At 39.1% G+C, this 25,939-nt stretch overlaps 1 protein-coding gene across 4 annotated transcripts in view; it reads left to right on the top strand.

Annotated features, from left to right (window-relative positions):
* SACS (sacsin molecular chaperone) overlaps positions 1-25,939 on the top strand; it is a 55,825-nt gene that overhangs the window by 11,124 nt on the left and 18,762 nt on the right. For 3 of the 4 annotated variants that reach the window (XM_054272281.1, XM_054272282.1, XM_054272283.1), the window contains 7 exons: positions 4,664-5,204; positions 12,255-12,405; positions 15,083-15,170; positions 18,110-18,195; positions 20,498-20,609; positions 21,721-21,867; positions 23,144-24,626. In XM_054272281.1, coding sequence (XP_054128256.1) covers positions 5,182-5,204; positions 12,255-12,405; positions 15,083-15,170; positions 18,110-18,195; positions 20,498-20,609; positions 21,721-21,867; positions 23,144-24,626 — 2,090 coding nt within the window. In that variant the 5' untranslated portion in view covers positions 4,664-5,181. Of the gene's footprint in view, positions 1-4,663; positions 5,205-11,993; positions 12,048-12,254; positions 12,406-15,082; positions 15,171-18,109; positions 18,196-20,497; positions 20,610-21,720; positions 21,868-23,143; positions 24,627-25,939 lie in introns of those variants that run through there. The other variant, XM_054272284.1, reaches the window with a different exon arrangement.

The raw sequence follows: 25,939 nt of genomic DNA, 5'->3' as shown, positions 1-25,939 counted from the left end.
AGAATATTCTGGGTTGGAAGAGACCTTTAAGATCATCCAGTTCCAACCTCTGGCCACGGTCAGGGACACCTTCCACTAGACTAGGTTGCTCAGAACCCCATCCAATTTTGCCTTGAAGGCATCCAGAGATGGAGCATCCACAGTTTCTGTGCCTCACCACCCTCACAGTAAAGAAATATCTTCAGAACTTCTTATCTAAAGCTACTCTTCAGTTTGAATCTATTCCCTCTTGTCCTGACTCTACAGGCTCTTATAAAAACCCCTCTCCACCTTGCTTGTAGGCTTCCTTCAGGCCATGATTAGGACACCATGAAGTCTTCCCTCTTCCAGGCTGAACAATCCTAATTCTCTCAGCCTTTCCTTGTAGGGAGGTGCACCGTCCCTCTAATTACCTTGATGGTCTCCTCTGTACCAACTCCAGCAGGTCCCTGTCCTCCCTGTGCTGGTGCCCCAGAGCTGATGCAGCCCTGCAGGTGGCTCTGAGCAGAGCAGAGGGACAGAATCCCCTCCCTGGCCCTGCTGCCCACACTGGATGCAGCCCAGGACACGTTTGGCTCTCTGGGCTGTGGGAGCACACTGACAGCTCATGGCCATCCTAAGAGGAATAACTGGTGCTGGTCCTAAGAGGAATAACTGCTTCCTCTTCCTGGCCTTGGAAAGGGTAGATGCAAGTAATATACTGCTTCAAAAACTGACTGCAGCATCTGTCCTGATTTTCATCTGTTAAATATTTTTATCCTTCTATGTATGTTTGTGGTACCTCATCAAAAAGCAACAATGCGCACTGTGCAAACACATCGAATTCATCACACTCTAGAAAAAGAATCACTGTTACAGCTGCAAGCACTCTCCTCTCTATATAAAAATCAACAAGGGCATAGTATTTTTATCGATTTTAATATGAATAGCATTAATGATATAGAATTTGTAGGATTAATATTATCAACTCTATAATTATTATTAAAGTATTGGCATTTTGGAACGCTTTCAGTATATTTTTAATCTTAAAATTCTGTGTGATAAAGCATGAAAACTCCTGTAATTCAAAACAATATAAATGCAGAGCCATATATTTTGCTGATGGCATTGATTCCTATCTGCTGATGGTGTGGACTACTCATTACAGTAGAAGTTGCTACACCAAAATGTCAGGACAATTAACATATTAAGGGCGTATCTACTTTATTTCCAGCTTTTATAGCTTGCTGTCACATTATTGTTTTTCACTGTATCAGGTCTGTCTCAAATTTCTGCTGAACAGTATCTCTGAGAAGCAAGTCTTTACATTTGTGTGATACCTGCAGCTGTGTGATGGTCCTGAATTTAATTTGATAGAAATTCATTTTGAACTCAGCTAGTAAAAGTTGTGTGCTGACAGGAACAATTTGTGCTTTTAGACTGTCTAAAACATAAATTAAGCATTAGCTGCTGCAGTACTTTGTCCACAAATTTCCTACTCAAAACTTTGGATGTTGTTCAGTAGTTCTGATGGTTCTGTATTTTTTCCTATGCTGTTGGATGGACTTAACAATTTTGATTTAGGCATTATCAATGTGGAAAGAAACTCAGTGTATTTCATTTAGACTGACCCTAATATTAATTAGGATGGAGGAGGAGTGAATAAAAAGATAATCACACAACCATGAATGTTTTTTAAAACAAAAATTTCTGTAGCAGTATATATATATATATATATATATACACACACACACATATCCACCTGCCTGGTTTGGAGGCAAAATTAGGTATTTGTGTAGCTATACCTGTGCTTCCCACCTACAACTAATCACAGCCATCCACAAAGTTGAGATTGTTTTTACACTTTGACTGCTAAACCTCCTCCCCCAAAATTCAATTAAAGAAAAGTATAAAATCCTCCAGCAAGGGTGTTTTATCCTAAAAGGTAATAAATTTCACAGCAGAAAATTGGCATAGGCATTGATTGTAACTGGCTTTTTTCTCCTCCAGGAGAGATTTATGGTTGGCTATAGCAATAAATTCAATCAGAGAATGTTCTCAGATGCTGAAGCTCAGCATCATATAAAAGTATAAGGTAACCGGTATGACCAGCTCAGGCAGTGGGGAAGTGTAAGGTCAGTAAGTTAAGTGTGCCAGGATAAATCTGTATCTGGATCTGGCGGCCAAGTTGGCTCTCTTTCTTTCCATGGGAGACAACATAGACATGACTGTGTTGAAATCTTTCTAGGATTGTAACGTGATCTGGTACCAAACTTTTGGTCACATCTATGCTGGCAAGACCAAGCACCTTCGAGGACTATTGGAATTATTTGCTGGTGTACAGATGTCAGTTCACACTGTGCTAGAACGTGCTTTTCTGCTAAGTATTTATTGTATCAATAATTTTAGGCTGTTTTTAGGTAATTTGGACCTCTCCATTTTCTGAACAAGTTGTCATTGTCAAAAATCCTAGAAGATATTTTTGTTTTCCTAGCATGTGTCAGTGCCAAGAAAAGTAACATATCAAGGGGGCGACATAATAAAGGACAATCTTTGAGAGACCAAGTCTAGAAATAGAATGGAGTCTGAGAAAGTGTGTCACTCACTAATTATGGAGAGGCTGTCTCCTAAAGGCATAATTAGCTTTCTATTACTTTCTATTATAATGTATTTTTCCTTTATCATTCCTCAAGGCAATTGAAGCTGCTCAAATAACTTGAAATACTTTTCATGTTTGATTTTTTTCTAATGACATTTTTGAGGAACTGGTATAAGCTACCCTTATCTTCCAGCCATGGGTGCACACACAGTGCTTGGGTCTCTTGAGCATGGCTTTCCATTGCAGCCAAAAACCTTCCCATAGTGCTCCCCTCCAACTGCAACCCAATATGCAGCTGGGCTGCAATGATTTTGCTCTCTTTGAAATCATTCACATCTGGGAAAATGGGGCTGGATTTGCAAGGCTCTTGCTTCTGTCTTTATTATTTGCGTATAACTTAAGGGTGGATTTTTCTTTCATTTATAAGGTGGATATACATCTCAGCATCGACAGAAAGAAAAATTTATATTGAGGCCACTTAAAAACATCATGTTAACTTAAATTCTTCATAATGCTTATCACAGTAAATATGCATTCAGGAGTCATACTTTCCAACATTTTTTTTACTGAGTAGGTAAAATCCTTGAGTATTTAAAAAACCCCAGTATTTAAGCCACAGATTCTACTTCCATTTCTTTCACACCATTTCTATTTCAGTATCATGCTTACATCTAATTAATATTTTGCAATTTAGCCACAGTTGTTTTTCTTTCTGGGTCAGGAAGGAATGTCTGTGCTTTGCTGTTTGAAGGGGGACATAGGCAACTGCACATGATGAAAAGAACTTGCCAACACTGTCAGAGGCTCAGAGAAGGATTTACATTTGCACAGATGCAGAACAATAATTGAACACCATTTTCAGGACTCCCAGCTCTCTAAAACTCATCTTCCTTGGGTAATAACTTAATAGTGAAGTATGTTGTTTTCTACAGCTTGACAGCACACACCTTGCCTCACTTGTACACTGTTCTGGTGATACAGAAATTCAGTAGAAATAGTTCCCAAAGGTAGCATAGGGTAGCTGTTGACCTATATAGATTGAAACTGGGGATTAACTGGGAAGAGTTTGAATCCTCCCAGTGGAAAGTCAGTGCAAGCTAGTTAACCTCTTCCCCTAGCTGCAAGCCATTTGAATAGAAGGGCAAAATCTTTCTCCATGGAAGCTCTGCCCAGCCTGTTACTTTCCTTGATGGCATAGTTTTACATCCAGACTGTATTATCTAGCGTAGAGGAATATATATGTTAGAACAGTTGCCAGTTGTACTGGTTTTGGCTGGGATAGAGTTAATTTTCTTCCTAGTAGCTGGTACAGCATTGTGGTTTTGAATTTAGTATAAGAATAATGTTGATAACTTGCTGATGTTGCTCGTTGCTGCTTACTCTAAATCAAGGTTTTTCAGTTTTCTGTGCTTTGGCAGCAAGGAGCTGCGCAAGATACTGGGAGGGAACAGAGCTGGGACAGCTAAGCCCAAAGGGGCTGAAGGGATGTTCCAGACCTTAGAATGTCAGGCTGACTATATAAACTGGGATGTACTGGCCATGAGGGATGGATGTCTGCTCAGGGATGGGCTGGGCATTGATCAGTGGGCACTAAGCAATTGTTTTGTGCATCACTTTTCTTTCTTGGATATTATTTCTGGCTCTCTTTTTGTTTTATTTCTTTGCATTGCATTACTTCACTCTTATTAATATTAATGATAGTATTTTCAATTATTAAGCTGTTAACCCACAGATTTTACCTTTTTCCCTGGTTCTGCTCCCCATCCCTCTGGGGAGAGAGTGAGCAGCTGCTAGGTGCTTAGTTGCCAGCTGGCATTAAGCCATGACACCCATTCAGTCAGTATGCTTGCAGCTCTGTGTGTTTGTCACCGAGCTGACTGTATGGTATTAAACTGGAGGAGAAGCAGGAAACCTCACTGCTCTGTGTCAGCTCTCCCTCCATGTGCCTACAAGCAATGCACAAGGCAGTTTATAATTAGCATCATGACTCACTCCATACTGGTAACTGCAACTATGCCCTCAAAGGAAATTGCTTTTTCATACCCTTCAGCTCAACTCTTTCTGCATGAATGACCCTCCCCTTTTCCCTTGTGCTCCTTCTTCCAGAACTCCTGAGCTGATGTTAAGAAGTATCTTCTAGCAGGTGTCATGAAGAAGACATGTCAGACTTTGGGCTTCACTAATACCCTTCCAACTGTGCCTGCTTCCAGAAAAAAAAAAGAAGACAGCATAAACATCAGCTTCCAGAATTCCATGCCTTTTCTAGAAGATAAATAGAAATCAATTGCACAAGAATACAGCCTGAATTCAGGCTATATTAAAGAAACTGAACAAGACCTCCTTGCTTTCTGGGATCTGTTCTTGATTATAAGAGAACCAATTTCTGTGAACAAATAAGCAAGTGGCTTTAAAAGAAAACTGGAGAAGTAGCAAATGGTGATGCACAGAGACATCTTGGGCAGAAAAGGGATGGAGTGAATACTGAATTGACTTTCATATGCTTGGGCTTTCTGGTGTCCACTGAAGAGATGATAAGCAAAAAGGATTAAAAAATAACTTTCTAATTTATAAATCCAATATCTGCTTCATGTTCCTATCAAGAAGATATCAAAGAAAAAGAGACAATGGAGATCAAGGATAAGAACAGGTAAAAAAACACCAACCAAGCAAAAAAAATCTTGTGAATAAATGTACTGTTAGGCTGGCATGTTCTTGCTCAAACATCCATGGTTAGTAATTTAGAGAAGTCTGAAACTTGGCTAGTGCTTGTATAAAATTGCTATTTTTAAAGGTGAAATTGTTTTCTTAAATGACAAAATATTCTATAGGTGCTAGGTTCTGCTGCATTTACTTATGAATTGTCTCCATGAAATTAATGAGACCTGCTTGAAAAAACTCCTGTGTTTAAATGGTTCATAGTCTAACTTTAAATTTACAGTCTCCATTCACTATAGCACTTTTTGTAAACAAGTGAAAGTTTCCTTCTTGTGCTTGCCTAACTCAGAATTCAACAGATTGTTTCACTGGGAGGAATGTATATTCTTGCCAACAGCTAAAATGCAAAGCAAGTTCTTGGTGTCAACAGTGTCTAAACAAAGTTAATGAGATAAGTGTTTACTTGCTGTAAGTTACAAAACATAAAGTTGTAATTAGAAATGTTCTTATTTGCTGTCAGTGGGCCTGCAGGAAGAAGACAGCTTCCACCCTCAGCCTTGCAATCTGCAGAATCCCCCTTGATTGCAGTTCTTTAATGTACAGCTGTTGGATTTCTCGGCTGTTTAGATGGTCTGGGGAAAAGCCCAAAGATGGCCTTGGGCCCCCGGGTTCGAAAGGACGAGAGGAAGCTTCAGATTTGTTCTTGGTCTTGGTGTTTATTAATTGCTTATCTAAAAGATTTTCTCTCGGCCTGACAGAGTTCTGCTCAGCAGTCAGCCATGGGCACACACTAAAAGCCCCTGGGGCGGTCACCTATCTTTATACCCGGAGTTACGTATACAATATTTATCATTTTTCTCCAATACCCTCTACCCTTATTAACCAGTGTTCCCCTAGTAAGGTCCAATCCCGGAGTGCCAACTCCACCACAGAAGATGGAGGCCTAGAGGAAGAAGAAGAAGGAGAAGGGCACGCCCCAGTACCTCCATCTTGCCTCTCTAGACCCCCCTGTACAGGGATCTTAAACCCTGTATCTCACACTCCAATTAACTTGTCCCTTCACCATTCACCCCAGTGAAATCCTCCCGTCCTCATACTGATGTCATCTCCCATGTGGGATCAAAGTCCAGCCACCAGACATTTCTGGCAGCATTCCAGGACTCCCGAGCCCCCCAGTTCTGAGAGACTGAGATCCCACATACAGCCTCTGCTTTTTCCTGTGTGTTAAGAAGGTGGGCTTTGCATTGTGTTAGACAGGTTGTTAGCAACAGCTGACTACTCTTTCAGGGTCTGTTCCACTGGCTCCCTGGGTAATTCTGTGAAAACTCATGGAAGTTATATATTTCCATTGCCAGGTGACTGTGGGATAGAAAATCTGGGGCTTTGAATCTCTCTTTTTTTGTAGGTTAGTTAACTGGACCCTTCTAATGCAAATATTCAACATCTGGGCATCTCTGAGGATTTTTTCACTTCTCTGTGTTTACCCAGAAGACGATGACCTGTGTGCTTTCTTCCCCTTTTCCTCCCTTCCTCTTACTAGCCTTATATGACTCATGTTTCTTCTTCTGTGCCACCTGTCCTTCTGTTTTCTGAAGCATAAATTGTAGCTTGTATTTCTCTATGGAATTGTGTTATGAGGACAGAACTGATACAGAGGTGGAAAAGAGCTAGGATTATTTGGAAGGATATTGCTGGATATCATCCACTATCTGATGAAGAGACATTTGCAGAAGTGCTCAAAGCTGTGGTTTTTCACAATTATTAAAACTACTTGTCTTGTATTTCCTTCTATTTTGTATTCTAGTTTTCTCTAAATACAAAGGACTCTGTTCACTGATGCCTAGAAAATGTTATGAAACTTTGAAGCAATGTAATATTCAGCAAAAACAGGGATCAGTAAATACTACTTAAAATGTTTAATGCATGTGTAATCTAGACCATTTTAGTTAATGAGTTGATTTTCCTTAGTGGAAAGATAGTAGCTTCATTAACTCTGAAATTAAAATAGGAAAAATGTTTTAAGGTAGTATGGAAAAACCCCAGCTTTCATAACCTGATGAATCTGTGTCCTAAATGGAGGAAAAAACCCTAGGCCTGCATTAATGAAGGTGTTTAGGAGCCTACAGCAGGTCCTGAAATCAATTTGCAAATTTAGGCTCTGCTCTTTTGATGTTTCAAGGTTAAAGTGGATTTTCTAAATCTGGCCCTTTTATTGGCACCAAAGGCCAAAAGAAAATACCACCAGTAATTTAACATATTGCTTATTAAAAATTGTATGCCAACAGCAGCTCTTGCAATACTGTACTCCCTCCTCTTGCAATCCCTGAAGAGTAATTGAGGAGTCTATTTTTATAATTTGGTATATTCTTTTGCGTAATTTGAAATGTCAAACATTTTGTACTGGTATTTTGTTATTTGTACCATCTGGAATTGAAAACTCTGCGATTCTCAGCAATTCAAATTTGTGGAGTAATGGTTACTGCTCTATAGTTGAGTTGTCTCCTCAAGGACTTAGCTTAAAGTAGTATTTTCTGAAAGGTGGATGAAAGAAGAAATTTTACTTCAGCATTTGAGATTTTGAAATCTTGTAATTTATTTTTGCCTTCTTGCTTTGCTCCTTGTTTGCAAAGAAAAAATCTGAAGCAACTTTTATAAGTTTTTAAGCTATTTTCCATTAGAATTTGCTTAGTGCCATCAAGGAACTCACTTGTACATTAAAGCAAATCCCAGAAAGATCAAAATCATTAGATGAAAATAAATATCTGTTCCTGGTCTCTGTGCCCTTAAAGGTTTTGCTCATTTCTAGTACTATTCAAAAGTATCCTGTTCTGTTGATATTTGACTTTTATAAACATGTCAGCTTGAAGAAGGAATAATACTTCAGTTCTTCAATGTTTGACTAAGCTATGATCATGTAGGTATTTTGATTAGAAACTACTAATAATGGTTTCACATGAGGGATGCAAAGTAGGAGTATTTCTGTAAACTCATGGCACCAATCTAAAATAAATAATTTCATCAAAATATCCAATTTGTGTAACAGATCTGAGGAAAAACGAGACATTTGTTTGAATCAAACACTTCATATGCCATAGGTTGGGGGTTTTTTGGCCATTTGTACCAGATAGAACTCTAGCTAGAGAAAGATCAGATGTTTTCTGTGAGCGGAGCTATTCAAATGAAACAGAAACTGTACAGTAAGGGGTGGCTTGCCAATGACTAGCACATGTGTCATCAACAAATGGTAGGCTTATTTTCAAACTTCTTGAAAAGGCATTAGTAAAGCAAGGGCATAGCAAGCTCCTGGCAGTGACTATGGACCAATGCAATCTGTAATCTCTGAGTGCTGGGAAATACATACAGTGCAATGCTTAAAACATCTGTTGGTAACACTTAAAGCATTGATTTAAGAATCAAGGTCAGTGCTTGCTGTGTCACAGAAAGCTTTGCTGTAAGTTTGGTGTGCACTGTCTCAAACCCAGATGAAGTTGTTGAGTCACTGCTCCTTGCCTGCCAGCACTGCAGAATGGTACTTGCTCTGCTGGAAGCTGCCGTGCTGCAGTGGTTTTCCTCTGGCAGTAGTGACCTAGTCATGTCTGTTTCTTACCACATCATACATCCCTTTGTAGACTCCATTCCATCTTTCTAATCACACTGACAGGATGGAAGGGACTTGGCATCCATCTTTTTTCTGCTGCTGCAGTCTTATTTTAAATAATTGGAAATATAAGGTGGTTCTGCGATGCAGAATTTCCTATCTTCAAGGAAATGTTACTGTGAAAATAGCTTTCATGTTATAAAAATAATTTGGTGTTGCAGAGACTGTTAAATTTTTTTTAAATTATTTTTTATTGCATGTCCCTTCTTGTATGGCTTATGACTTCACTCTGAACCAAATAGAATTTATTTATAGCCACAGAAGACTTTTCCATAGGCATTTATAAATCTAGTGCTGTTCTGCTTGGAAAAGTGGTTATAAAATTGTTAGCATAGGAAATTCTCTGTATAATATTTTAAAACTCTCAAATCAGACCAAAGCCTTTTATATATATATATATATATATATGGGGTTTTTTTTAATTACCATGGGTAGTCAAAAAATTCCTTGCTGTTAGTCATATGTTTTTTTTAAACATTGTCATGTAAAATAATTTTTAATAGTTCTGCATAACAAATTTGTACATGATACCTTGAAATTTTCTAGGATTACCCAGCTTCCAAGTTCTCTTTTCAAATGGATGAGATTTTAAAATTTAGTTTTGTTGTTGTTGCAAAAATCTGCAAGTAGGAACATGTACTTTTTTTTTTTTTTTTTAGTCAGTCACTGTGATTTCTGTCTCATCATTTTCTAGGATATTTTTATTTAGACATGAAGTAAAAGTAAGGGGATCAAATTTTTGAGAACAGGCATGGCTAAATTCCAGTAGCTCATGAGACCAACTCCTTTGTCCAGAACCTTGAAAGGTTCCATTTCTGTATTACCAATTCTTCCCTTCTACTAAGGGGTTACATAGAGTTACTAAGAGTCTGTGGTATTTAAAGCGTTTTTCCTCTAATATTAAAGTTAAATCATCACAGGACCTAATTTGTGATTATTGTCATGTGATGTGGCATAGGTTGGGGAACTTCAGCCTGGCACTGATAGCAGGATGGTCCATGGTCCTGCCTGTGTCCCACCACTTGAGATATTTCACAAGGAGACATGGCTGTTACTTGAGATAGCTTTGTTCCTCTCCAAGGTCCCATTCAAACACTTGTGCATGCTTCATAAGATGCTAAATCACTCCTGTGATCCCTAGAAAAGAAGAATTAGATTTTGCCAATGTAGCTTGGTGGTTCACCAAGGTCTGGAGGGTATTTTAGTAGCTAATATGGATGGAACTGCTTTGGGTTTCAACTCCTTCCATTTTCCCCAGTCACCCTCATTTGTGTCCCTTCTGGAGGTATTAAGACATAACAAGATAAACATTAAGAGATTAGAAAGCAGCCTTCTCATTCTTTTGGACATAGTAGGAAAAATTCTGTTATGAAGAACTCTGAAGGGGATTTAACAAAATGGGAAGTTAAAAGGACAAAATGATAGAAAATGATAGAAAATGATAGAAAATGAACAAAGCCCTAAAGTAAAGCCAACAGAGACATCTTGTTTACGTTAAAATAGTTTTTGTATTATTTCTGGTGAAAGCACTATCAGACCCACATTATTTCCAACAGTTTCTTATAATCTTGTAGAATTCAATATACAAATATTGCTGATGAATAAAATCAGTTGTTGCAGCACTGGTAATCTGGTTGTAGCACTGGTAATCTGGTACCTACCTACTTAGATACCAGGTTGGATCCTGATCCACCTGATTTTTATGGCTTATTTAGCATTCTATCAATTTTAGTGGGCTTATTTTTTTTTCTTCTTGATACACTTTCTGCGAAAGTTCATTGTGTCTTTTTCCCCTTCCACAGAAACTCTGTTGCCTTTGTCTGTCAAGGATCAGTTTTAGCTCCCTGTCACTGAGTAAGGTCTTAAATGTTTTTAGTTTAGTTATAAATTGTAATTGAGGACCTGTTGGAATGAAGTGGAACTGTTGACTGGAAGTCTGTGGTCCATATTTTTGCTCAAAGTAGGAGGATCAGTATCGGTACAGGTCAGTCATGTACCTTTAGACAGCTCCTTTCCTAGTGACAAGATTTTTCCTGCTCTTTCATGTGAACCTCCCAAGCTAGTTTGTTGCCATTGTCCCTTGTTAGTCTTGCACTACTAAGAAGAGCTCAGCTCCATGGGCTTTGAAATTGCCCTTCAGGTCTATGTAAGATGTTACCACACCGCACCCTACAGTCTCCTCATCCTCAGACTAAGCAGCCCGACTCCCCTCATATACTCCTTGTAGGTCTTGTGCTTTGGGCCCCTGACCATGTCAGTAATCCTCTACTGAGAACAAAGCAAGCCCAAAACACCACTATGTTCTGGTCACAGTACCTTCATCGGCACTGAGTAGACTTTCCTTGATCTGGAAAGCCTGGTATCCCTGGTATCCCCCAGCTGCTTTGGAGCAGGGCTGCTGTCCAGCCCCTCACTGATGCACAGCCCATGGTCCCAGGTGCAGAACTTTGTACACGATGAACAGTGGTCTTTCTGCAGGCCCCCTCCTTAAGGTTCTCCATGTGCCCCCTCAATTCATCGGGATCACAGGCAGGCTAAGGCTCAACCTTTCAGGAGTGAGAGCACTTTCCTTAAGTCTTGAACGGTATGAGGACTTAGCATACACCCTTTTGAGATAGGGCAGGATGTCTGATCTTTGGCAGGCTCTCCGACAGAGAGCAGAAAAGGTATGTTTCCTTCTGTGTTTTGCATCTTTGAGAAAGAATGAAGTTTACCAGCAGTAACTATGTGTGCTCCATACGGTGGTGCCTGAATGCTGTGAATAACGTGAAACACCAGCGTGCCTCCCTGCCGAGGGAGGGCTGCGCCTGCGGTACCATCTCTAGATCTCACCCTCAGGCACGGCTCATGCTGCACATGCGAAGCTGCAGCCTCTGCCTCGCCCCGGGCGACCGGGCTCTCCCTCCCGAGGGCCCTGGGGACAGCGGGACGCGGGGAGCGGGGAAACGCCTCCGTGCGCCGAGGCTGAGGCGCCGCCCGGGCCCCGCCGCACCTCCGCAGCCTCGGCCGGCGCTCTGAGGGCGGCACTTGCCCCGCTCCCGCCTCCGCCTCCGCCTCCGCCTCCTCCGCGGCGCGGGCCTCCGGGCGGCGCGGCCCCACCCCTTCCCCGTGCCGGGAGCGCCGCCGGCGGGGCGAATAGCGGTCCTTTGTGTGCGCCGGCACCGGCACTGGCGGGATGTGAGTGCGGGCCGGGCCGGGCGGGGAGGCTGCGGGATCGGCTGCGCCGCTTTCCCTCGGAGAGCGGGACAAACGCCCGCCCGCCCGCCCATCGCTGCTCCCTGCGGGCTCCGGCGCCCGTCTCGGGCCTCCGCGGTGCCCCAGGGGGAAGCGGGCGGCGGCGGCGCGGCGAGCCTTTTCTCATCTGCTGTCTGTGTGTCGCCGCAGGCTGGCCCGGGTGACCGTCCTCCATGACTGCCTGGGCTGCAGGACCTTCGAGCTGCCGCCGTCCGCGGCCGTGCGGGACGTGAAGAGGCGGATCGAGGCGGAGGCCGGGCTGCCCCTCGCCGAGCAGCGCCTGTGGCACCGCGGCAGAGAGGTGAGGGCCGGGCGGGGCCGCGGAACCTCCGCGGGGGCGAGGGAAGTGCGCACCCGGATGCTCCTGTGCCGTGCGTGGGCAGCGCGGTGTGTGCCTGTCCTTAGGGGTCCTCCTGTGGGAAGCACGGAGGTCGTTTGGACGACCCTCATACCGCTCTTGATGGTGCAAGCTTTTACCATCCGAGTTTTTGTGTATTTTTTTCTTTTTTTCTCTGAAGTTCTCCGTGTGTTCTACCCTAATTTCTTTGCGGAGTTGTGGGGGAGAGCAGAAATTCACCGGAGAGTGCTGATCTGTTTGTTCTGCCCTCCTGCCTTTCTGGTCAGTTTCAAGAGCAGAGTTGACATCACCGTGAGATGAAAGTGACAAGCTGAAAACTGAGGTCTGGGCACAGGAGAGAGTCGAATGAATGAATGAATGACCTTGTTCTGTTGCAGGCATCAGCCTGGTGTCAGTCTTTCAGTACTGCTTCCTGTGCTTCTAGCTGTGCTCTTGGGAACTGGGAACCTGGAGACCTGGTGGGATGGGATGAGTAGATGCAAGAGGGGGAGAGAGAGGAGGTTGGAAATTGGTGTTAAATAGGGCAAGGGGATTTGCAAAGGGGTAGAGAAGTGAGGGCTCTAGGGAGACCTTATTGTGGCCTTTCTAAATATAATGGGGGCTTATAAGAAAGATGGAAGGTTACTTTCTGCCAAGACCTGAAGTGATAGGACAAGGGACAATGGCTTTAAAACAAAAAAGGCAAGTTTAGATTTGGGACAAGGAAGAAATTTTTTAGGATGAGGATGATAAAATACCGAAACAAGTTGCTGAGAGAAGTTGTAGATTCCCCATGACTGGAAATGTTGATAATCAGATGGAGCTTTGAGAGACCTGATCTAGTTCCTGTTCATGGCAATGGTAGGAGGGGAAGTTGAACTACATGGTCTTCAAATGTCCCATTCCAACGCAAACCATTCTGTGAGACAAGGAAAGATACACATGTTGGTTGTGTTGCTTAGGAAGCTTTTAAGAACCTGGGCAGCACAAGTTGGTTTTGAGGGCTCAGGTTTGAAGCAAACTGCCTGTGTAGTTTATCTTTTTTTGTGTGTCCTTGATTTTGTTCTCACCAGGCCTTCCCTTTTTAGAGGACAAACTCTGTATCACTTTCTAAAATTTGCCTGGAAGCAAAGATCTGACTGCCACAGAAAACTTATCTTTTGCAGGGAACAGTCAGTAAGCAGACTGTAATTGCTGTTCTGTTTGTTTGGTTTTTTTTAATATAATACACTAGAATATATATGAGAATATTTATTCTGTACTGTAGCAAATTTGAAAATCCTTTATAAAATTTTGAACTCCTGTTTATTGGGATCAAATGATTTTAAATTTTTTTGAATAGTAGAATATTAGTCTGTGAATAATTTTTTCCATTAGAACTGTTATGTGCAATTGATAGATGTTAAGCAAACTCCAGTATCTTTTTCTCTTATAGTTCCTTACTGTATTAAACTATTCATTTGGATCTATTCAATGTGCAAGTTTCTAGTGGTGTCTTGATACAAAAATCCTACCTTAGAATATTTGGTTACTCTATCCCTTTAATGCTTGCTGATGGCTTTCAGCACTCTGTGGATTGCTTTATATTTTAGTGGTTTTAGAATACTTGTAACCCAATTTTACGTCTTGAGAAAGTTCAACTCAAGTACAATATTTTTGCAGTTTTACGATAAACCTGCAGTTGTTTTAATCACTATTTAAAACCGATAAAAGTAAAAAAGAACGTAAGTTTTTTTTCTTACTAGTGATGTTAAATAATGATTATGTACTCTGGACTAGGGCTGTCTTTTATTAAGTGTAGTTAGATTGTAAGCATCTATGTCTGTGTAAACACCAACTGCTTTCTAGTGATTTGTTTTTACCCATCAAAGTGAGGAAGTAGTCCCAAAATCTACTACAAACTGAGACTAATATAAAATTATAATTTCACATAATATTATTTTAATCTAGTTTCTAATTAGTACAATGGCCTTCTAAATCTGCATGCGTTGTTGTGTGCAGGATAACATGGTCATATATGAATCCTCTGGCAGCACTTGGTATATGAATGAGACATACATCACATGAAACTAGAATTGCAACAAAATCTTTATGTGCTATGAATTCATAATAGTTTTCCCAATGGCTGCTGAGGAATGTGTTGCTTAGTTTGCCTCAGTTTCTCTATGATGTTCCTGGTGAGGCACTGGAGGCAGGATTAGGTGACTTTCAGTGGTCCTTTCAACCTTGATCATGCTGTGATGGGTTTGCATTTAGAAGTAATGGGGGTTGTCAAATTCTTCAAGGGTGTTTCTCTGACAGACTTTTGTCTCTACACAGTGTCCTGCCAGCTGCATTGAGCTGCTGTTACTTAGTTTAAGCCCCCTAGGAAATTGCATACCCAGATGTATTTGTGGAGTATACAGCCTATGTACTTCCTGTATATGTTAATTTTTTTTGTGGGCATGCACCTTAAAACAATAACTGTTTTAGTTTTATGCTTCCAGAACTTCCCTGAATACAAAACTTTTTCAATTATAGAAACAAGAGGCCATGGCTTGCTCTTAGTATGCTTCTGTAGGCATTTTTCCACCTGATTTGTTTTGTCCAGTTATTATCAAACTGAAACTTCTGACCAAGATCTGTCTTATTTTTCCTTCAGTTGTCTGATGGTATCAAGATTGTTGATCTTCAGAAGTCTCAAAATCAAGTTTTTCTGGAGCTTCAGTCAAAAGGGTTGAAAGGAGGAGGTATGGAAAGTATTTGTCTCTGTTTATAAACTGGAAATTCAAAGCATTTTCTGATGCAATATGGAGTTGAAATTTTTATCTTCCTTAAATGGGAAGCAATTATTTTTCATGTAAGGCCTAGGTTTGTCACTTGTTCTTTTCATTCTGCTCTAGAAAAATTAAGCTTCTCTTTTTAAGTGCCTTTGTCTTTAATTTTTTTCCTGTGATACAATGTGTAGAATTTAGGTTGTTGCTATCCTTTGGAATCAATAAGACTTGCCTTTCAGTAGTGTTGTAGCTGCCTTGTCTCATATAAAATAAGCTGGATACTTGAAAACAATTCTGATACTGAAAGGATATCTTTTCAGTAACCACCATGTAAAAAATTATAACACTGGTAAACATTTCTGGATTTCTTCTTTTGTTTTTAGAGTTTTTTCTTTGATAACTTGGTTTTCTTTTGATTCTGTTATTTACATTTTTATTAAAAAAATGGAAGGTCTGTCTTTTCATATAGTGTCTTGATAACTGAATATCTTCAGAAATGCTCTTAAAATCTGTCATAATTATTTTATTTGGCTGCTAGCATTAATATTCTTCTCACAATAACTTTCCTGTAAGGCAATGAAATATATGCTAATCAGATGGCATGATGAAGAAGAAAACCCTTATTTTCATGCAGATATTTTATTTGGTCTCATAAAATATTGTATTTCTTAGCCTGTTCAAGGCATGTATGTACTGGATTATGGATTTTTAGTGACAGAGGGAAGTTTGTATATTAGCCAGAAGTTCATGTTCACATTCTCTGGAACCTGAGGTGATTAGAAAACACCTCATTTCTATGACCTCATGGTTCTGATATCAAACATTTTTCTTTCTGTCATTCTTGATTGTTTGCTCTAATATTTTGCTGTGTTTAGGCTGTGGTAGATTAAATAAAAAGAGTCTTATTTTCCACCATGCAACTATATAGAGACTAAAGTGTAGTGGCCCTAAGAAATTTTCCATGGGAAAGAGAAACTGTTGCTGTATTTTTGTGCCCAGGATTGGAGATTTTCTTAGAGATGTCACTGTAAGTAATCTATGTCTAGATAAAGTGCTTATCTTTTCCTGGCCCACAGTTCTGAGGTAAGTAAACTTAAAACATCTGAAGTCTTCAGTATTTGCCTTCTGTGTTCATTCTGGAGTCTTCCAGTTCACAGATTTTTCCTTACAGCAGGTGAATCAAAAAATGCCCTGAATTTCTAACTTGGAAGTGCATGGTCAATAGGACCAAGCACATGGATTGCTGAAGTACTCTGAGGATTATCCATGTCCCCTTTGCGTTCATTCATTGCTGCTATCAAATAATGCATGATCTTTTCATATGATCGCAAAATAATTCATGTTGGAAGGGACATGAGGATGTTTTTACTCCAGCCTGCTGCTCAGAGTGTGGGCAGCTCTGAGGTCAGTCTGGGTCGCTTGAGGGTTGATCTGATTGAGCTTGGAAAGAGGAGGGAGACTGCACAGATTTCTGGGCTCCTAAGTGCTTGACTGCTCTTATAGTAGAATGAGTTTCTCCTTTAAATTTGTGGTACCAGTTTTGTGTTAAATATGACCAACTCTTAATACTGAAGAAAAATCAGTTTAGCCTTTAATAGGATGCAGTAAATAATAACCTGTAGCCAGAGTAATTGTTGTGACATACACAGAGCTCTACTCTTAAAGAGAACAAAGTCTATCTTCATTCCTATCACTTAAATGTTATTTGTCTGTTTTTGTGGTGGTTCCCATGGTGAATGAAATGTGTCTTTAAACACTTCCACCTGCCTGTCCAACTTATCTAAGATCAGTTTCTTCATTTTAGGTAATGTCGGTTGATCAGTTTGCCTTATTTTGGAGGTATGCATATGGCATACTGACTTTCATGTACTTCTCTATACTGCAAATATAACAGAATTATGAAATACTTCACATATTCAGCTGTCAGTTACAATGTCTTGTTTATTTTTTCATTGATGCTATTAAGTTACCTTAAATAAAGTAACCTAAGAAAATTTTAAAGACAAAATACTTGATTTTTTACTTGATGCTTTCTCAGCAAATAAAACTCTTATTTGTCCCCTTTTTTCTACTTTGCTTTTTTATCCTAGTGTTTTATTCTAGAGTACACATAATATGTGGGTTTGAATCTGTGTGCTTCATAAACATGTATATGCAGAAGAGAGGGGGAGAATAATTACTTCTTAACAATTAAAAAAAAAAAGGTTTAAATGGGGCATCATTAGGGTCTGTGTATGTTTTAGAGGTTTGGTTTAGGGAGCTGCCCTTTAGTCTCAGACTGGAGTTTGAAATGAAGAGTATTGAAACTTTCATTTTGTGATAGACTTTTTCTCTTGGAGCAGATGTTCATGATGCTGGGACTCTTTTCCCTCCAGCACTAGGCCCTGGCAGCACCAAGGCTGGCACCAGGTCCATGGCCAGAATATGTCAGAACAGGAAGTGTACACTGGAGCCAAAAACTTCTGTGCCTGTGTGTGTAGCTGTCAGTAGGGATCATGACTGGCTGTCAAAGAGTTACAGCCACTGCTGCCCTGGAATACTGTCCTGCTACTTAAAAAGCGCTAGTCCTTGAGAAATTGCTACTTTTGAGCATCAAGTAATTGGACTTGTGGCATAACTGTAGCAAATACTTAGCCCCCAAGTTTTTTTCATCTAGATATGAAACAGCTCATTGACGTCAACATCAAAACTGCTATTTCACCTTTTTCAATTTAAAGATTTGTAATGTAGGATTTTCACAGATGATTCTGGAAATACAAGATTTTACAATAATAGGCCTTGAGTTAATTTTAAGAAATTATTGTTTCCAGTAATTGTTTAGTATTTTTTTTTAATCTGAAATTAAGTGCACAGCAGCATAATACACAGCATAATTATAATAATAATCTTTTTATTTACTTGTTTGCTTTTAGGTCGTTTTGGACAAACAACTCCACCACTTGTTGATTTTCTAAAGGATATATTGAGAAGATATCCAGAGGGAGGACAGATTCTTAAGGTAGACAATAAATAGTATTTTTAACAGTTATTTAATGTGCATGACATAATGCTGAAGTTTAACACTTCCCAGCAAATCTTGTGGTTGTTTTATCTTAGATTCACTGTACTACATAAGATGTAAGTGTCCATTTCTTTGGACAAGGCAAAACAAGTTGTGTGCTTTGTGTGGTTTTCAGTCTTTTTTTTTTTTTCTTTGAAGATGGTAGTTTGTTGGTTTTTTTAAGAGCATCTGGAGTGATTAGTTGGATGTTAAACTTCTAATACAGCATAGTTCATCACATGGGTGGTAGTAACCTAATTTTATTTGTGCATGGGAATACTAGGTTCTAACTAATGGGATTTGATACAGATACATCTTACCTATCTATACATGCCTACATCCAAAACACCCAAATACAAATGTTGACAGATGATGACAGTTCCTTATGTCTGTTGTCTTGTTTGCAACCATAGAACTAGAAGCTGATTATGCTTAGTGGGAAGGCCCAAGATAAGCATATCTTCAACTGTTTTGGCAAATTGCCTCCTGGGTATGTTCTCAGCAGTGTCTGTATGTAGGAGGAGTGCTTACATTTTTATTATTTCTCAGTACTAGTTGCATCTGTAAAATGCATTTGAATTAAGAAGGGTTCAAATTTCCTCAATATTTTAAACCCAAACTTTTATTCCAACATGAAGAAATAAGGAAATGTCCTTAGAAATCAGATAGGTAAATCTAAAAGTAGAAATGATGCTGTTTTTGTAGTTTACAATTTAGGGTTAACAGATTGTTAGAGAGAGATTACTACCAGGACTTTTGCTGGTACCTTAAAATTTATTTCAGTGTTTTGAATCTTCAGATACAATGGTGTTACTGCTGAATGTAGTAGTTACCTTCTTGTGCCACAGCATGAATGCAAGTCTGACTTCATGGTGATTGACCTACTTAGTATTTAATATTTCTGGAAACTTTGGGCTATCTTACTATGTCTTCATGAAAGACTGTCATGATTTTTCTTTTAGAAGAAGAACTGCATATAAATATCTTGTAAAGATTCTTTAAACATCTGTTATTTATGCTTAACTGTAGGTGTATTTCTTGCTATCTCATAATACTTCAAAACTAAGCAGAAGTGACAATATAATATGCATTGTAGACTGAACATATTGTCAAAAACTGCAAAATAAAAGGGTTATAATTTTGGAACCAGATATTAGGTAACAGTGAGCTTATTTTAGTCTCAACAGTATACTTCAATGCAACCTAATCTGAAATACTGATTGCTAGTTGATGCATTTTTTAAGTAGAAATTCATCTTGCTATGAAGTCTTTTATGTATAACTGAATGAAATTAAAGTATGTGAATACATTGCATGTGATGTATCTACGTTGCTTTTCAATTCAGCTGAAATACTTGCTTATGCCAAGCTTGCACACACCCACCTAAGCATACACACGTGTTTATGTGTCTGGAGCCCTGATACACTGTGATGATTCAGTGTAAATAGACCATTGTGTGAGGCTGTAATCCTCTAGGTATTTATAATCACGCTTACGTGTCTGCTGTTGATGAAAACAGGACTGGATAGGCATATTTTATTAATGGTCATGTTTACAGAACTGCTTTACTGACATTTGAGTTTTCTGTAGCTCTCACCACTGATACTTCTATTTAGCAAATACTCAGTCTTAATATAAGCCTCTTTCCAGTCTGTGGGTTTCATTCAACAGGGCTGCTGCTCTGTTGGTTCATGACTTAGGGAGCCACTGGTCAGAACTGTTTTGCAACCCTTTGCTGCAGGGATGTTAGAAGCATGAGCACCACGGCCCAGGAATGGTTGGTTCATACTGTGAAATGTAAACTTCAGCCTAATTCAGTTGATGTAAAGAAGAGTGCTGTGCATTACCTGTTTGTGCCTCACTGTTGTTGGACACCTGTTTGAAAGGACTTACCTAACACACTTTGATAAATACAAAATTCTTTTTTCTTCTTCTCACATTTGCCTTGTTTTGAGACTTTTACAGCTCTGATTCTTAGGATAACATAGTAGTAATAGTTTGGTAGCTTATTTCTCAACTTTGTATGACTGCTGTCTTATGATATTTGAGCTCCATATTCAAATCATTTTTATATTGAATATTTGTTTATAAGAAAACCTATTCTCAGGTGTAAACTGGATAAAACCATTTTGGTTGAACCATACGAAAACGAGAACTTGAGAAATTTGCTTGTTATTTTCTACTGTATGAGTTCAAAAGCCATTGCTAGAATATGTATTACTGCATTATACTTTGTTTTGTTTTATTTTTTCTGCCTCAGGAGCTGATACAGAATGCAGAAGATGCTGGTGCCACGGAGGTTAGGTTTCTATATGATGAAACTCAGTATGGAACAGAAACGTTATGGTCAAAGGACATGGCACAATATCAGGGTAAGTAAGTCTTATTAAATTTGGCCATTATTTTTCAGTATGCATGTTGTTTGGGGTTAGCTGTCCTGGCTATACCCCCTCTGAGATCCTTAGCAGCCCCAGCCCACTCACTGTTTGGGCCCCATGAGAAGCAGAAAAGGCCTTGGCTCTGCATAAGCCCTGCTCAGTGACAACTAAAACAGCCCTGTGTTATTGTCACTGTCTCCAGCACAAATCCAAAACATAGCCCCCAGCTACCATGAAGCCCAAGCCAGCACACCAGTTTTTAAAGTAAAAATTACCTGTGCCCTTTACATTTCAGCATTCTCCAGGCAGTTCAGTTTTCTTCCCCATCCCATTTTTCCCTTGACTGTACACCCAGCTTTGCTCCATGTTGTCTGTATATTGCAAATCCAGCTTCTTGAAACTTTAGTTTTTTACATCATTTAGTATGGCTTTGTGAGATAAAGGACAATTATGTATTAATTAATTATTATTAATATTCCATTTAAAATTAGTTTGCATAGTCATCCCGAAAGGCATTCAGTTGTGATTTGAAGTTTCACTGATGGATGATCCACTACTTCTTTCTTCCGTTTTTTTTTCAGTTGTTAATCAGCGTTATTATGTCTTCTAATATGAATTTGTCTTACTTTCTAGACACAGGTTATTGTTTTATCTTGCCTTATATTCCCTTCCAGTAGAGGTATCTTCAGACTGTGACTAGTACATTTTTTAAACATCTTTTTGATAGTCTGAACAGATTGAATTTAAGCCTTGTGCCACACGACACTTCTTTCAGAAGTTTTGTTGTTTTCTGCTCTTTGTCCAGTTTTTCAGAATCATTCTTTTAAAATGAGGATGTAAGAATTAAATAACACATCAGAATATAAATCTAAGTACCATTTACAGAGGTAAATTAATCTCATTGCTTATGCATTTTGCGGGTTTTTTTTCATTACTGGGCATAATTTGATGTCAGCTTAGAGTCATAGCTTCCCCATTAAATTTGCACATGCATATACTTCAAAGAAATGCTTTCTCAGGTCTGTGAGTTCCTTTCCTAGAAATTTTAAACATTAAATAGTTTTCTTCTTCTGTCATCTTTTTAACTCTTGCCTGTTTATTATAGGGCCAGCATTTTATGCATATAATGATGCAATTTTCACCCCTGAGGACTGGCATGGTATACAGGAAATAGCAAGAAGCAGGAAGAAGGATGATCCTCTGAAAGTTGGAAGATTTGGAATTGGCTTTAATTCAGTTTATCATATAACAGGTAATTTTAGTAGTTATTTTAAAAAGAAAATGTTGAAGTTTTAAATAGTTAAATTACTTTAGATATTCATAAACATTTAATATTTTCTCTATAATGTGTTTTAAAATTACTTCATGGCTAGATTTTCTTATGAAGCATTCCTGTTTTTCTCTAATCCTATAAGGTATCTGTTTGATTTTGAAGGTTTTTGAAGACATTTCTATTAACCTAATCATGTACTTAGTCCTTCACATTGAAATGAACATTTCTTTACATTGGTGTTTCAATTATACACTGCTGTTCATTTTATAGAGGCTCATAATACAGGATAGGTATCCAAGTAGAAGTGTGAAAGTTCTACTCACTAGACCAAAAGAATTCTGCAAGTTCTTTGGATAGTAGTGATTTTTATTTATTGCTAGAAAAGATATGTAATAGAGGTGTATGCACATTTACACTTGAAAGAGATAGTACATACTGTTTTGCAAACTCTTAATATTCAGTCTTGAAATCTGTTATTCTCCCAGAATGTTTTATTGTTGTACAGAGAAGCATAAATAATGCTTACAGTCTCCACAGTAATAACAATGCAGGGAAAAAAAAAGGTAAAAATTTTTACCTTGTGAAGTGAATTTGTAAGACACATGATATTTTCCAAAAATATTTTACCTAGCGGAGCGTGAATAAAATTAATACATTCTGTTGTTTGATAATTCTGCGAATTTCTGCTTTTAAACATATAGAATTACTGTGTGCCAGCCTTCAAGATCTGCAAAGTATGAATCTAGTAGAACGTACATGTAGTAAATTAATTAGTTGGGTTTTTTTCTTGAAAATAGTGGAAACATAAAAGTATGTAGTTGAAGGAAGTTGAAAGCAACTTCCTGTTGTTCACTGTCGGGTAGAATTCAAATGGTTGAATGAGTATTTATATATTCAGCTGCAGAATAGGTGTATGCTTGTTTCTTCCCTGTTAGTAAGCACTGAATTATGTTATCAGAATCACAGAATCATGTAGGTTGTAAAAGACCTTTAAGAACATTGAATCCAACCATAAGCCTAATGGCACCAAGTCCACTAAGCCACGTCCCCTAAGGGTCACATCTTCGTGTCTTGTCAATACCTCCAGGGATGGTGACTTAGCCATTTCCCTGGGGATTGTACTCAATTCATCACAGTTTTAGAAGATTTTATTCTTACCTTTTATAAATTTGTTCCTCAAACAAATTTATAACACTGTATTATTAAAGTATGTTGTTTTAGGTTTATTAGTAATTGTTGGTTTTTATGGATACAGATGTCCCTAGCATCTTCAGTGGTGACCAGATTGGAATGCTTGATCCCCATCAAACCCTCTTTGGACCTCATGAGTCAGGCCAGTGTTGGAATCTGAAAGAAGATAGCAAGGAAATAAATGAACTTACGGACCAGTTTGCACCTTTCATTGGTGTATTTGGCAGCACTAAGGAAACCTTTAAGAATGGAAACTTTCCTGGTACATTTTTTCGTTTCCCACTTCGTCTGCAACCTTCCCAACTGAGCAGCAATGTTTACGACAAACAGAAGGTCTTGGAGCTGTTTGAATCCTTCAGAGCAGATGCAGACACAGTATTGCTTTTCCTGAAGAGTGTTCAGGATGTTTCATTGCACGTGCGGGAAGCTGATGGAACAGAGAGGCTGGTTTTTAGAGTAACTGCCAGTGAGAACAAGGCCTTGAAACATGAAAGACCCAACTCTATCAAAATCCTGGGAACTGCAATAAATCAGTATTGTAAGGGAGTTCCAAGCAATAGCATAACATGTGTGACATACCATGTAAATATAGTTGTAGAAGATGAGAGTGTTAAGGACGCACAGAAAACATCTTGGTTAGTGTGTAATTGTGTGGGTGGTCGAGGAATGTGCACAGAACTGGATTCTTTAGCTGATGACTTGAAATTTGTTCCTACTATTGGAATAGCCATGTCTTTAGCAACTAACGAGGAGGAAAATGGAGCTGTAGCAGACTTTTCAGGAAGAGCATTTTGTTTTCTGCCTTTGCCTCCCGGTGAAGAAAGCAAAACTGGACTTCCAGTTCATGTTAGTGGTTTCTTTGGTCTCACAGACAACAGGAGGAGTATCAAATGGCGAGAGTTGGATCAGTGGAGAGATCCAGCAGCTTTGTGGAATGACCTTCTTGTGGTAAATATAGTGCCTAAGGCATATACCACCCTTATTTTGGAAGCTATCAAACGAATGGAGACTGAGAAGAATTCAGATTTTCCATTGTCACCTGAAAGAATTTATAGGTTATGGCCCGATGAGAATAAAATCAGGGTACCCTGGAAACCAATAGTAGTACCTCTCTTTAAAGACCTGCTCCAGCATACAGTTATTTACTCAGTGAGTAATCAGTGGATAAAGGTGGAACAGGTGCACTTTTCTGAAATGGATGAGAGTTTGGAGTACACGCAGTCTGTTCTCAACTACCTCCAGAATTCAGGGAAGCAGATTGCTAAGGTACCAGCAAATATTGCTAGTGCAGTGCATCTTACTCTTTCTGCTGCTAAAGCTGTGAAAAAAGTGACTCCTGCTGTAGTGCGGCAAGTGCTAAGGAAATCTGGGCACAGTGGACCTGCTGAAGAAAAGCTTCATCTTTTAGAATTTGTGCTTTCTGACGGAGTCTACAGTGAACTGATTGGATTGGAGCTTTTGCCTTTACAGAATGGGAATTTTATTCCCTTTTCCTCATCCGTGTCAGAACAGGATATAGTTTACATAACCTCAGAAGAATATCCCAGGTATACTTAATGTTTGTAATACTGTGGGGAGGACTTTTGCCAGGTTTTTTCTTTTCTTAAAATTTTTATGTTAAAACAGAGCTTCAGACTCCTTTGCTTACAAACAAGGTATGCAGCAGTCTGTATTGTGATGAAATAAGGCAGAGATAGAACTCAATTTTCTGTATATATGTATATATCTATGTGCATATCCCTAATTTGAAAAGTTTGACACCCATTTGCCATTAACCCTTTATAAAAGAATTGTGTGATCTGCGCTTTAAGAGAATACCTCAGGGTACAATTCCAGTTCATTTTCTTTTTAGAATTACAAATATGAGGAGATTAGCAACATGCATACCAGGAAGTTCATTAAATTAGATAATGCTAAGGGCTTTTATTAAACTTAAGCCTTGAGATTATATCTGGCTTTTATTTTTTATCACAACACTTCATTTCAGTGAGGAAGTTCTAAAAACTGGTTTCAGGAAATAAGCAGATACTATGATGAGCTGTGTTTTGCATCTGCTCTCCCTTTGCTCTCTCCAGTTCCTCTCCAATTAGTTTTTTTTCCTTGCTTATTTCCCAGCTGCATTCCAGTTTGTTTCTCATTTCATCAGCCAACAGAGCTTGCACTGACACTGGGGAGGGGATAGCAAAGGGCAGGCTAGCTGGAATGAACGAGCTTGGGGTCACTGGGGAGAAAGCATGACTACTGCTTTTTATGTCTGTACTGGATTATGCATGTATTAAATACTTGTTAAATCTGGACCATTCTGCACACAATGTCTAAAGACATAAGCCTTGAAGTCACTCAGACACACCAGATGTTTCCTCTTACAAAGTGCTACCCCTATGCATGATAACAATGAGCCCTCCTTCTCTTTTGCCTCAGAATTCCATTTATGTCCAGACCCTCAACTTGAGAGAATGTGACACTTGGCATATGTTTTGTTGCTTTTACTGCTCTATGGACTGTTTAAAAGGGAAGAGGAGGTGGGTTGGAGTGTGCCTATATAGGTATTATTAAGGTAAAAAGTGCTTCAAGTGAAGTCCTTATGTAAATTGTGTTTTGACTATACATATAGACAGCCAATCTTAAAGAAAAGTAGTTGGATACAAGTAACTTTTCTTCTCATCTTTCTTGAAAACAATTTGCATATCTTCAAGCCTACTGTTGTTCTATTTTTGCTATATTCTAAACAGAATCACAGAATGGGTCAGGTTGGAAGGTACCTCAGGGGGTCTGGTCCAACCTCCCATCTCAAGCAGGGCCATCCCAGAGCACATGGCACAGGGTTATGTCCAGATGGTTCTTGAGTATCTCCAGTGAG

The sequence above is a fragment of the Melozone crissalis genome, unplaced genomic scaffold (genome assembly GCF_028551555.1).
Source record: "Melozone crissalis strain CALT ecotype California unplaced genomic scaffold, PUWL_Pcris_2 ptg000013l_1, whole genome shotgun sequence".
NCBI classification, from domain to species: domain Eukaryota; kingdom Metazoa; phylum Chordata; class Aves; order Passeriformes; family Passerellidae; genus Melozone; species Melozone crissalis.
Note: the sequence above shows the minus strand (reverse complement) of the source record. Positions and strands in the feature narration are given on the sequence as shown.